Below are 12477 nucleotides of genomic sequence, written 5' to 3'. Positions count from 1 at the left end.
CACATTCTAGTTTAGAGGTACCTTCTGAAGGTAGTAGGCACACGGATGCTATAAGATGCCCTAAGTCCAAGATAATATTCAAAAACAGAAAAAAAATACACTACCACGTGCCTTTTACGTTGTAAAGGTAGTAAGTTAGTAAGTTCTTGTTTTTTTTTATAAAATACAAAAGACTGATCGACGCTTTGCGTGACCAGGGGCCCGATTCTCCTAATTTTACTTAAGCGACATACGATTCACGTTCGACTCGATTCGACTGAGATCCAATCCCGACTCGATTACGATTGAAGCGTATGTGGCATTCCGCTATTTTTTCTTTGAAATAAACGTTTTTATCCTTTTCTGCCATTCAATAATGAATCATTTTGTCTGCAAATGATTTACGATTGCAAAATGATTGTACAGAAAACTACCGTATAGAGCAAAATCACCAAAATAGCAGACCAATCGCACACCAACCAAATGTCAATCGAATACGATTGGTCTTTTATTAGTAGCAGAATGCCCGATATGGTTAAAACTGCTATTGCGATCATATTGCGATTCGATTTCTATTCGATTTTGACATTATTAACTTAGGAGAATCGGGCCCCAGAGAGCTGGCTTGTTCTTAGGTCAAATAATTTAAAGCCAGCCTGTCTTCTGGGCACGTTACCTGGGGCCCGATTCTCCTAAGTTAATAATGTCAAAATCGAATCGCAATATGATCGCAATAGCAGTTTTAACCATATCGGGCATTCTGCTACATATTATAAGACCAATCGTATTCCAACGACATTCGATTGGTTTGCGATTGGTCTGCTATTTTTGGTGATTTTGGTCTATACGGTAGTTTGCTCTACAATCATATTGCAATCGTAAATCATTTGCAGACAAAATGATTCATTATTGAATGACAGAAAAGGATAAAAACGTTTATTTCAAAGAAAAAATAGCGGAATGCCACATACGCTTCAATCGTAATCGAGTTGGGATTGGATCGCAGTCGCAGTCGAATGTGAATCGTATGTTGCTTAAGTAAAATTAGGAGAATCGGGCCCCTGAAGACGCGTAAATTCTAAGAGATAATTATTTTTTGCTATTTATATTTATTTGGTAATAGTTTTAGTGTCTATAATAATTACTGGGAATAAATAAACAGTTACAAATCAGAGTTAGTAAGTTGTAAAATAACATAATATCTTAGGTACTCTACCATTACTTAAAACCCCAGGTAAAATAAGAGCAACGTACGTCGTGATTCTTTGAAATATTTAAGCTAAATAACTACTGCGACAATTAACTATCAAGAAATTTTCATCTACCAGCTACGATGCCCATGAAAAGTTTTTAATAGATAGGTAAGTACATATTGAACGGTTGTTTTGACTAACAAAGATATTTCTAAAACAAATAATTAAAAACAGCTAAAAGCTTTTCACAAAGAGTACAAGTTGCTAAAAGGATGATATATGAATTGTTTTATTTAATATCAGTAACTAACTAATCGACAAAATTAACTTTTACACATACCTCGGAAAATCGGGTAGTTTTCCTTTGTTAAATAAACACAATTTTCCAATAGCGTCAGTAATTTTCACAGTAGTATGACGTATTTTCACACTTCACTAAAAACCACAAATTAAACTACCTACTATACAAATGTTTTGTAGTAATGTATAGAATATTTGAAGCTGGTGTCTTCGAGAAAGGCTGACTAACATTTGCTATGAAGAGTAACCAAGAGAATGGTCATCGGCGCCTACGACCCACCTCCACCGGCGCATTGCGCCAAACACCATTTAGATATCATAACATTAACACAACAGCGATCCAAAATATTTTGATGATATGCACTTACTATGTTGCTACACACTAGGCATTGTAAAATGTTTATACTTAGACATAATGGTGATAGTAATGCGACGAAGACAAACTATTTCACATGTCTGTATACAGCGACTGGTGAAAAATTAAACCTGTTACCACTAATTAATCATATCGATACAGAAAGCTCCACTTTCCTTTGTCATATTTACCTATATTATGAAAAGAAACGAATTAACTTTAGCACCTGCAAATTAAAAATACATATGTCAGTGATAAAGCGTCCATGACATAATGATTTAGTATATTTTCCTGTATTGTATTAATTTATACAATAATTAATTTGAACCTTACTTTTCCTTCGAATTTCATTGCCATTCAAAGTTTTCATAACGCTCTACTTAATCGTTTAATTATGCCATATCTATCATTGGATCGAAGGCTTACACTTAAAGTTACATCACTTTTAAAGACGAAATTAGATTAGACAAATACTTGAAAGTATGAGAACTGAATACTCAGGTAAGTAGATGTAGTTTTTATCCTTTTTATCATTTTGTAAAATACTCAAAAGCTCGCGATAACAGCTTATGATAGCAGCTTGTAATTACGCTTTATTATGTAGCATAGTTGTAGCATTACGTGAAAATGACGTGACCCACTAGAATTTATTTTTCAATGATAAGTGTAGGACAGATTAGCATGCAACACGTTATTAAACATATTACCAGAAGCACGAGCTAATTGTTACGTCGAATGCATTATTAAATCGTGTCAATGTTTCAACAGAGCTTAAACATTTCTACGAAGTTGCTTTTACTCAGCATGACATGTTCAGTGTGTGCAAATTTTACGTTGATAACCGCAATAGTGTTGAGATCATTCTCACCCGTGTTTAATTTTATACTATCTACTGTCTTGCAAAATTGTTTCAATACTTTTTATATCTTTCGAATTAAAAACTTACGCAAGTCGGCTGATAAGTTTGGTAATTTGATAAGCATAATATACTTAGGTAACATATAATGCAAAGTCTAGATCGTTTCGTTCTTGTTTCAGAATATCGAATAATTCTTTTTTGTAAATGAATGTTTTTGGAGTGTAACTTATCCATAGTGTTTTATTTATCAGGCTTGCTTACTTTTCAAAGGCTCTTCTTAAAGTCCTTAATTGCGAAAGCTGGCTTACTAAACACACATCGTACCTTAATTTCTTTACAATATACCTAAGAAATTGTGTGAATCATGTTTAAGAAGTAATCGAGTAGCTGTTATCCTAATAGGATAGCTGACGTGTCACACGGGGTGTTACTTACTAATTATGGGTTCTATATATCTATTTTTAAACTGTTATCGTAACATGTGTAAACTGAATAGAATGGTTACACATAACAGTTTCATTGTCTCATGCAGATTAGTTTACGCAACAGCGCGTGACCGTTGGAGAGTGCGCGGGCGCAAGCCACGGGCGCGGCGCGGGCAGTGCCGACTGAGTGACGCGATGTGGAAAGTACCACTTGAACACATTCTGTGGATACTGTAATATGTGTTGGTAATGTTACAAACAGTTTCTCTTTATTTCAATCATATATTTACTCTAAAACAACTGTAGCTTTATTGAATACGTCATCTACAAAAGTTGTGGAACTGTTTTAAACAATTGCATTTTGCAATGAAGTGTTATCAGATTCAGAATGATTTATTCTCATTTCCTGCAGAGCAAGGTTTGTTTCCATTTTCATTCAATTTCCGGGAAATAATCGAAACCTTCCCGTATATATGAAAATATGAACGAATATATCGTAGTACGTAGTAACTATTACAGTAATCTGTGGTAGTACGTATGAATCGCCAATGACTTAATCCACGTGGTGCAATTTAAATAAGTATTTTAGATCGTATGCAATTTTTGTGACATTTATTATGTAAATACTTTAGAATAACAGATATGAGACAGATAACTACTGCATTATAAAATATCAAAATTCTTCCACATTAAAGTGAATGTGGGCGGATTCGGAGATGATCAAATTGTTTGGCAATAAGTTTTGCAATTATGTTGCGAGTCCGATCGTAATGCTTACACTATGCTCTTTATAACCTGCTACTCGAGTAGTCATGTGATTTGGTTTCATAAACGTTATTTTCCCACTAGCCAATTACATTCCTAAAACAGTAATATTTGTATGAATATAATTAAGTAATTTAGAGAAATACTGTCAGCTATAATGATTATCAGGTTCATCATGAGGACTTTGGAGCAAGATAAAAATTACAGCGTTTATTTTGTTTGTTGTTTTCCACCAACGTTTATATAAATCATATTTTAATCGCTTTCCAATCACAAATACTGGCAATACACGAGAAGAATCGATCAATCACAGTAATTAACTTCACATCAAAGCTCGATCTTATCATAAAATAGAATATTTAAAAACGGTATTTAAGCACTTTCCCACAGAGCTAGTTTTAAAAACGTTTCGGAATTATTGCCTTCGCATGGTTGAGCTTGTTCCATTTAAAACTGATCGTTCGAACAGTTAAGCTGGTAAAAAATGGATAGAATTTCACAAAATTCTTATGGATTTGAATATCGGCGTCGTTTGCGCAGGAAAGCTCCGGAGCCTGACAGACTTGATATACTAAAGGCGAGTTTAAAGACAGTCAGCAAGGAATATTGTGAGGAGTCGTCCATATGCGGACTGAAGCATCTTGTGGACGATAATACTCCGTTCGTTGAAAGGTTTGTAGCGTAACTTTGGTACGTTAATGGTTGGCACTTGACACTCGATTGCAATACTGGCTACTAAGTCCCAGATTAACTTGTCATGAACCTGTTTGGCTGGCCCCCGTTAGGTGTGTTTGGAGCAATTGCTCTTATCTTGAAGTGGAAAGGCTTGTGTTACATCACTAGAGGTTACTTGATGTTATATCACTGAACCATATATCGTGCAGATATGAAACAAGTTAAAACCACATAGGCAGCTCTGCTAACCATATTGAAATAGTTTTTTTTTTTGACATGTCTAGTGTATTTTAACCGACTTCCCAAAAAGGAGAAGGTTCTTTTTTCGGGATCTTTTTTATATGTATGTTCACCGATTACCTGAAGACGCCTGGCCGTATTTGCAATTTTTTTGTTTGTTTGATATATACATACAAATTGTAATACACAACTGTGTTGCTGGGAAGTTTATTCTTAACCGCTTCTTCTTCCCAGCCATAACACTAGAATGTGGTGAAAAGTGGCGTTTTGGGGTTGCTATCCTATCCTAAAAACTAGCCTAGTTTCAATAAACGTTTTTGACTTTACTCCACATTAGAGAGTTCATGAGAGGAGTATTAGAGTATGTACTCTCTTATGTACTCTCCCATGTACTCTCTTATGTACTCTCCCATGTCTCTTATGTGCTCCTCTTATGTACTCTCTTATGTGCTCCTCTTATGTACTCTCTTATGTACTCTCTTATGTACTCTCTTATGTACTCTCCCATGTACTCTCTTATGTACTCTCTTATGTACTCTCTTATGTATTCCTCTTATGTACTCTCTTATGTGCTCCTCTTATGTACTCTCCCATGTACTCTCTTATGCGCTCCTCTTATGTACTCTACCATGTACTCTCTTATGTGCTCCTCTTATGTACTCTCCCATGTACTCTCTTATGTACTCTCTTATGTACTCTCTTATGTACTCTCTTATGTACTCTCTTACATACTCCTCTTATGTACTCTCTTATGAATTCCTCTTATGTACTCTCTTATGTACTCTCTTATGTACTCTCTTTTGTACTCTCTTATGTACTCCTCTTATGTACTCTCTTATGTACTCCTCTTATGTACTCTCTTATGTACTCCTCTTATGTACTCTCTTATGTACTCTTATGTACTCTCTTATGTACTCCTCTTATGTACTCTCTTATGTGCTCCTCCAATGTCCTCTGTTATGTAAATAAAGCTATGCTATATATTTAGCTATGCTTATATAAACTAGTTTATTACAGAATCATTTGGATCGTGACATTGTGAAAGTGGTGAAAAGTGGCGTTTTGGGGTTGCTGTCCTTTTGTAATTTGATGTGAAAAAATCCTAAAAACTAGCCTAGTTTCTATAAACGTTTTTGACTTTACTCCTCTTATGTACTCTTCTCATGAAATCTCTTATGTACTCTACCATGTCCTCTCTTATGTACACTCCCATGTACTCTCTTATGTACTCCTCTTATATACTGTCTTATGTACTACTCTTATGTACTCTTTTATGTACTCTCTTACGTACTCTCTTATGTACTCTCTTAAGAATTCTCTTATGTACTACTTTTATGTACTCTCTTATGTACTCTCTTATGTGCTCCTCTTATGTACTCTCTTATGTACTCCTCTTATGTACTCTCTTATTTTCTCTCTTATGTACTCTCTTATATACTCCTCTTATGTACTCTCCCATGTACTCTCTTATGTACTCTCTTATGTACTCTCCCATGTACTCTCTTATGTATTCCTCTTATGTACTCTCTTATGTGCTCCTCTTATGTACTCTCCCATGTACTCTCTTATGTGCTCCTCTCATGTACTCTACCATGTACTGTCTTATGTGATCCTCTTATGTACTCTCTTATGTACTCTCTTATATACTCCTCTTATGTACTCCCTTATGTATGCCTCTTATGTACTCTCTTATGTATTCTCTTATGTACTCTTTTATGTACTCTCTTATGTGCTCCTCTTATGTACTCTCTTATGTGCTCTCTTATGTATTCCTCTTATGTACTCTCTTATGTGCTCCTCTTATGTACTCTCTTATATACTCCTCTTATGTACTCTCTTATGTATTCCTCTTATGTACTCTCTTATGTACTCTTTTATGTACTCTCTTATGTGCTCCTCTTATGTACTCTCTTATATACTCCTCTTATGTACTCTCTTATCTATTCCTCTTATGTACATTCTTATGTACTCTCTTATGTACTCCTCTTATGTACTCTCTTATGTATTCCTCTTATGTACTCTTTTATGTACTCTCTTATGTGCTCCTCTTATGTACTCTCTTATGTACCTACTCTCCCAATTACTCTCTTATTTTCTCTCTTATGTACTCTCTTATGTACTCTCTTATGTACTCTCCCATGTACTCTCTTATGTATTCCTCTTATGTACTCTCTTATGTGCTCCTCTTATGTACTCTCCCATGTACTCTCTTATGTATTCCTCTTATGTACTCTTTTATGTACTCTCTTATGTGCTCCTCTTATGTACTCTCTTATGTACCTACTCTCCCAATTACTCTCTTATTTTCTCTCTTATGTACTCTCTTATGTACTCTCCCATGTACTCTCTTATGTATTCCTCTTATGTACTCTCTTATGTACTCCTCTTATGTACTCTCTTATGTATTCCTCTTATGTACTCTTTTATGTACTCTCTTATGTGCTCCTCTTATGTACTCTCTTATGTACCTACTCTCCCAATTACTCTCTTATGTACTCTCCCATGTACTCTCTTATGTGCTCCTCTTATGTACTCTACCATGTACTCCTCTTATGTACCCTCTTATTTACTCTCTTATATACTCTCTTATGTATTCTCTTATGTATTCCTCTTATGTACTCTCTTATGTACTCTCTTATGTGCTCCTCTTATGTACTCTCTTATGTATTCCTCTTATGTACATTCTTATGTACTCTCTTATGTACTCTCTTATGTATTCCTCTTATGTACTCTCTTATGTACTCTCTTATGTACTCTCTTATGTACTCTCTTATGTACTCTTTTATGTACTCTCTTATGTGCTCCTCTTATGTACTCTCTTATATACTCCTCTTATGTACTCTCTTATCTATTCCTCTTATGTACATTCTTATGTACTCTCTTATGTACTCCTCTTATGTACTCTCTTATGTATTCCTCTTATGTACTCTCTTATGTACTCTTTTATGTTCTCTCTTATGTGCTCCTCTTATGTACTCTCTTATGTACTCTCCCAATTACTCTCTTATGTACTCTCTTATATACTCTCTTATGTACTCTCCCATGTACTCTCTTATGTGCTCCTCTTATGTACTCTCTTATGTACTCCTCTTATGTACCCTCTTATTTACTCTCTTATATACTCTCTTATATACTCCTCTTATGTACTCTCTTATGTACTCTCTTATGTGCTCCTCTTAGTGTACTCTCCCATGTACTCTCTTATATAGTCTCTTATGTACTCTCTTATATACTCCTCTTATGTACTCTCTTATGTACTCCTCTTATGTACTCTCTTATGTACTCTCTTATGTACTCCTCTTATGTACTCTCTTATGTGCTCCTCCAATGTACTCTGTTATGTAAATAAAGCTATGCTATATATTTAGCTATGCTTATGTAAACTAGTTTATTACAGAATCATTTGGATTGTAACATTGGTGGTGGGTCTGATCTGCTCCATATCGCTGGTGTGGTTGACGTTTGACAAGTACTACAGCGCGCCGCTGGTGACCACACAGTTGCCTGAGGGCACACCGGTCAACAAGATCATATTCCCAGCCGTCGGCATTTGTACTAACAACAGGATCAGTAAGCGAGCTGCCACCGAACTTGCAAAGAAATTGTAAGAGATTCATTATAGCACTTATATTTAAGGCGAAAGTTTGTGAGTGCCTGTGTTTGTAAATTCTTCACGTAACGAACCTTCTAACGACCGTACTGATTTAGATGAAACTGAAGAGTAATAGCCTTATTTAGTTGAATAACAAACAGGCTACATTTAAGCCGGGTGCTGGAAGACCTGTTATTTTCAAATAAGTACTTTGTTCTAAATAACCAAGCTACTTCCAAATTCTGACGTATTGTGTGCCGAAAAATGCTTGTATCGTTGCAGATTGAAAGCGGAGCGCAATCAAAATTATACTGAAGAGGAAATGATGTCTCTGTTGTATGGACTAGGTCAACTTTACGGCCTGGGTGCAGTCAACTTTAACAACGTGTCGCCTCTAGAGCTGCATCACGCTTTAGGGGAATACGACGTGCATGAACTCATGCAGAGTGTACGTCCCTATTGGTAATTTGTACTTAACATACAAAAGGACACTGTGAATTGAGCTGTTCTACTCGTGTTTTTATTTTCTACTCGTGATATTGTTAATGACAATATAATATCTGCCTAGTCATATCTATACTAAGTTGTGACACACGGTCACCCATCCACTCACAGACCGATCGCATCAAGCATTGATTTAGCTTACGACCAATGGACCGCTACGGCCATAACTTAGCAACAAGCTCCTCACAGTGCATTGTATTGTTATCGAATATATCTAAACAATAGCAGCAATTTCTCGAACGAAAAAGATTTTAGACTTCCTCTGAGGTTGTCACACTTTACAAAATTCACGATATCGTATTTTTGATTATCATGAAAATGTTTTTTACAGTTAACGCCTCGGTGTGAAGATCTCTTAGTTCGATGCGTTTGGAACACGGAGCCCCGAAAATGTCTAGATTTGTTTGACTTTCGACTCACTATGAACGGCTATTGCTGTACTTTTAACTACTTGCGACCACATGATACTATTTTTGAGAAGTAATTATACATAATTAAAATTCTTTGATAACTTTTTTTTTGTTTATCAGCTATTTAAATATTAGCTTGTTTTAATTTGCTTGCAGTGTAACGAACAGTTCGCGAAATACTGACATGTACAGGTACGGCAATAAGTCGTTCTTCGACTTTGACCAAGGTCTGAAAGTTTTGTTGCGCCTCAATGAGAGTGACGATTTCTTCTACAACATACCTTTACAGGGAGCACAGGTACGATCAGTATTAAAAAGAGGTACACTGTGTTTTTTACGCAAGCAACTTTCAGTGAAGCGAGTGATATTAATATAACTCATCTAATTTCAGCTACAATTTTCAGACGCATATGACTTTCCGGACTCGCCAAGTGGAAGTTTTGCTATGCAAATAATAAGTCCCAATGTACAGGTAAAGTTCTTATTTTTCTCCCATCTGTGACAGCCATTACATTACAGGCGTATGGTTATTTTGTTTAGTCGTCAACTTAATGAATTGTAAAAATCACTTTCCAGTACACTGAAGGTATTCGCGTCAGTGAGCTTCACTCTCAAGTACATTCTTTAAAAAGCACTCATGTGTAAGTTTTATGTTACAGATGTCAGTGATGGTAACAGCCAGTTTCACAGAAGCATCCCGAGACATACAACACGTGCCTATCAAGCTGAGAAAATGTCGATTCTATGACGAATCGTCATATCTCCCTTTCTACACTTACAGTGATTGCATGCTGAAATGTAGAATGCATTTTCTGTTAGACAATTGCAATTGCACGCCCTTTAATATGCTGAAGATGACCAATGCAAGGACGTGTAATATGAAGGATGTGCCTTGTCTTAGAACTTATTTTTGTAAGTACTTATCAGTGGAATCACATTAGGCGACCTACATATATAATTAGGTATTCTCACGTTATGTGATCATGAATTCATCAGACATGATTTTTGTAAATATAAATGAGCCATACGTATTTCAGCTCAATCGATAGCCGTGCGCCCAATCGTAGATCACGTGCCCCCTGAGTTAGAGTTGGATGCGGTCAACGGCGGGATCGACTGCCCTATGTGCAACCCCACATGTTCCAAGACAGCTTACAGTTACGACTTCAACAATGTCGTAATATACCCGGAGTATCTCAACACAGTTCCCGACAGTGAACGGGATGAATGGCAGTGAGTATTTTATGAGCATTGTAATCAAAACGCAGATGCTTCTTACTGGGCGTAGGTCGGTATGTACCTTAATGTACATATTCGCATTATCTAGTTCTGTTAACTGGTTATCAAAAAACATGTACTTACGACCTGACCGTGTTATTTCTTATCTTTAAACCTGCGGCATACAACGTACACCCAATCATAGTCTAGTCTATGTAACCATTTTAAATAAAGAAATAAACAGAAAAAGCTTTTTGTGATTTTTTTATTCAATCATATAAATTAAATGATACGAGTACATGAAATGCGTCAAGTACCTAGTGTCCAATATTTTATCGTCGAATCTCAAATGTCCTAAATGCGCAGCTGTTAATGGGACCTTCGTTTCGGAATGCAGCTTTTTCAATTCGCGATTTCGGACTGCCCACCTTTTGTAACCAAATCTTCATGTCTTCAACGGCTATCGCAGGTCCTTGTAGTTGGCCTACCACAGTTCCTTGCGCGGTGTTCATCACCCATCCCTTGAGGCCTAGTTCGACTGCTTTCTTTTGCGTATGTTTTCTAAAGAACACACCTTGTACTTTACCAAAAATTTCAAAGTCAGCAGTAGAATAAGTTGCTTTTTTAGGCGCGACTGCCATCTTCAGGTACGAGTTATTAAAAATCTTTCAAAATTTAATTCACATCAGAATACAGGGACTCGACTTCACATTTTGACAATTCGTTGTTTGTTTGATATCGTCGTTCGGGAGACAAAAAGGGCGGCGTTTATTGTTTATGCCGATCTTTTGCGAAGGTTGTCATGGTGCAAACAATAATTCCTGTGCCATTACCTACTATATCTCAAGTGTGTCCTGTTACTCTAATATACGTACCTAGATAAATACTACTTAATGCTATTGTGAACCTAACTGTAGGTACCTAGGTATACGGTGTGTATCCATTTAAAAAACGAACTCAATTCATGTGGAAGAAATCGAAACCTTACAAAACTTTACTCCAATGAATGAAACAACACCAGGGAACAAAATAGGGGGGGAATACTGGTAACACTTTGTTATGCAAAGCACATTGGACTACATTTGTTCTGAACTAGAACAATGCCATTTGTTGCAGGCAAGGCGTAAATTTTACCGGAATCTCGTTTGTTCACGTGAAGTACGCGAGGGACGTAGCCGACTGCTACGGACAGAATGTTATTATGAAGTGGTTCGATCTCATCAGTGAGTGTTTTTAACTCATTTATTATAAATTCTGAGGTGCAATTGGCCTTCCTTAAAACATTTAAAGTGCTATTAGTTAATCATCTCAAGTACATACATTCTGAAATCAGGCGCTGTTTAACAAAACAGTTTTCTTATTTTCGTCAGGTAACATCGGTTCTACCTGTGGCTTCATTACCGGCTTCAGCTTCGTTTCGGTGTTGGAATTCATTTATTTTTTCACCGTGAAGTTGGTTCGAGAAGTTCGCTCGCGACAGCACCGAGTCAAGAAAGCTAATAAATTGATAGTGGAACCCCAAAGACCCCGACATTTCGAGCCTATTCGTCGATACCGATCAATATATTGGAATGAAATTGCAGTGGGATTAGATTGGGAGAAAAACCGACATATCTTATCATAATCATAGGATATTGAAGTTAAGTTTACTGTGTAGGGATATAGTCCTGTATTAGAGTTAAGAGTTTCTGTATTGTCGTTTAGAAGCATTGAATATTAGTGTAGCATTCGATATCAGATTTTATCAACATAATGGTTGTATAAATCGAACAATTGAACACCTGTGTAGTTCTCGTTCTGATTATGATCTATATGAAACTTGAATTAGGCACCATCGTACCTAATTGCCATTATTTATTTGTTCTGATACATGTATGTTATCGTTTAGCACGTAAACTGTTCTATAAAAAAAATACTTCTTATAAAACGATTCAGTTATTTCTTACCTGCCATACGCCCAAG

At 36.2% G+C, this 12477-nt stretch overlaps 2 protein-coding genes across 2 annotated transcripts; one reads left to right on the top strand and one right to left on the bottom strand.

The window, feature by feature from the left end:
* Nucleotides 1-2581: 2581 nt before the first annotated feature.
* Nucleotides 2582-12442, top strand: LOC124637768 (sodium channel protein Nach-like). The gene is made up of 12 exons (XM_047174406.1): nucleotides 2582-2794; nucleotides 3219-3357; nucleotides 4417-4548; nucleotides 8189-8395; nucleotides 8666-8831; nucleotides 9219-9367; nucleotides 9454-9595; nucleotides 9689-9769; nucleotides 9957-10209; nucleotides 10335-10530; nucleotides 11632-11738; nucleotides 11886-12442. The coding sequence occupies exons 2-12, from the start codon at nucleotides 3350-3352 to the stop codon at nucleotides 12137-12139; spliced, it is 1695 nt and encodes a 564-aa protein (XP_047030362.1). The 5' UTR covers nucleotides 2582-2794; nucleotides 3219-3349; the 3' UTR covers nucleotides 12140-12442.
* LOC124637770 (acylphosphatase-1-like) lies at nucleotides 10828-11269 on the bottom strand. Its single transcript, XM_047174409.1, has one exon. It carries the CDS (start codon nucleotides 11154-11156, stop codon nucleotides 10848-10850), a length of 309 nt encoding a protein of 102 aa, XP_047030365.1. The 5' UTR covers nucleotides 11157-11269; the 3' UTR covers nucleotides 10828-10847.
* Nucleotides 12443-12477: the final 35 nt, after the last annotated feature.

This window comes from Helicoverpa zea, chromosome 16 (genome assembly GCF_022581195.2).
Source record: "Helicoverpa zea isolate HzStark_Cry1AcR chromosome 16, ilHelZeax1.1, whole genome shotgun sequence".
NCBI lineage: Eukaryota > Metazoa > Arthropoda > Insecta > Lepidoptera > Noctuidae > Helicoverpa > Helicoverpa zea.
The sequence above is the reverse complement of the archived record's forward strand: the minus strand, read 5'-3'. Positions and strand labels throughout refer to the sequence as shown.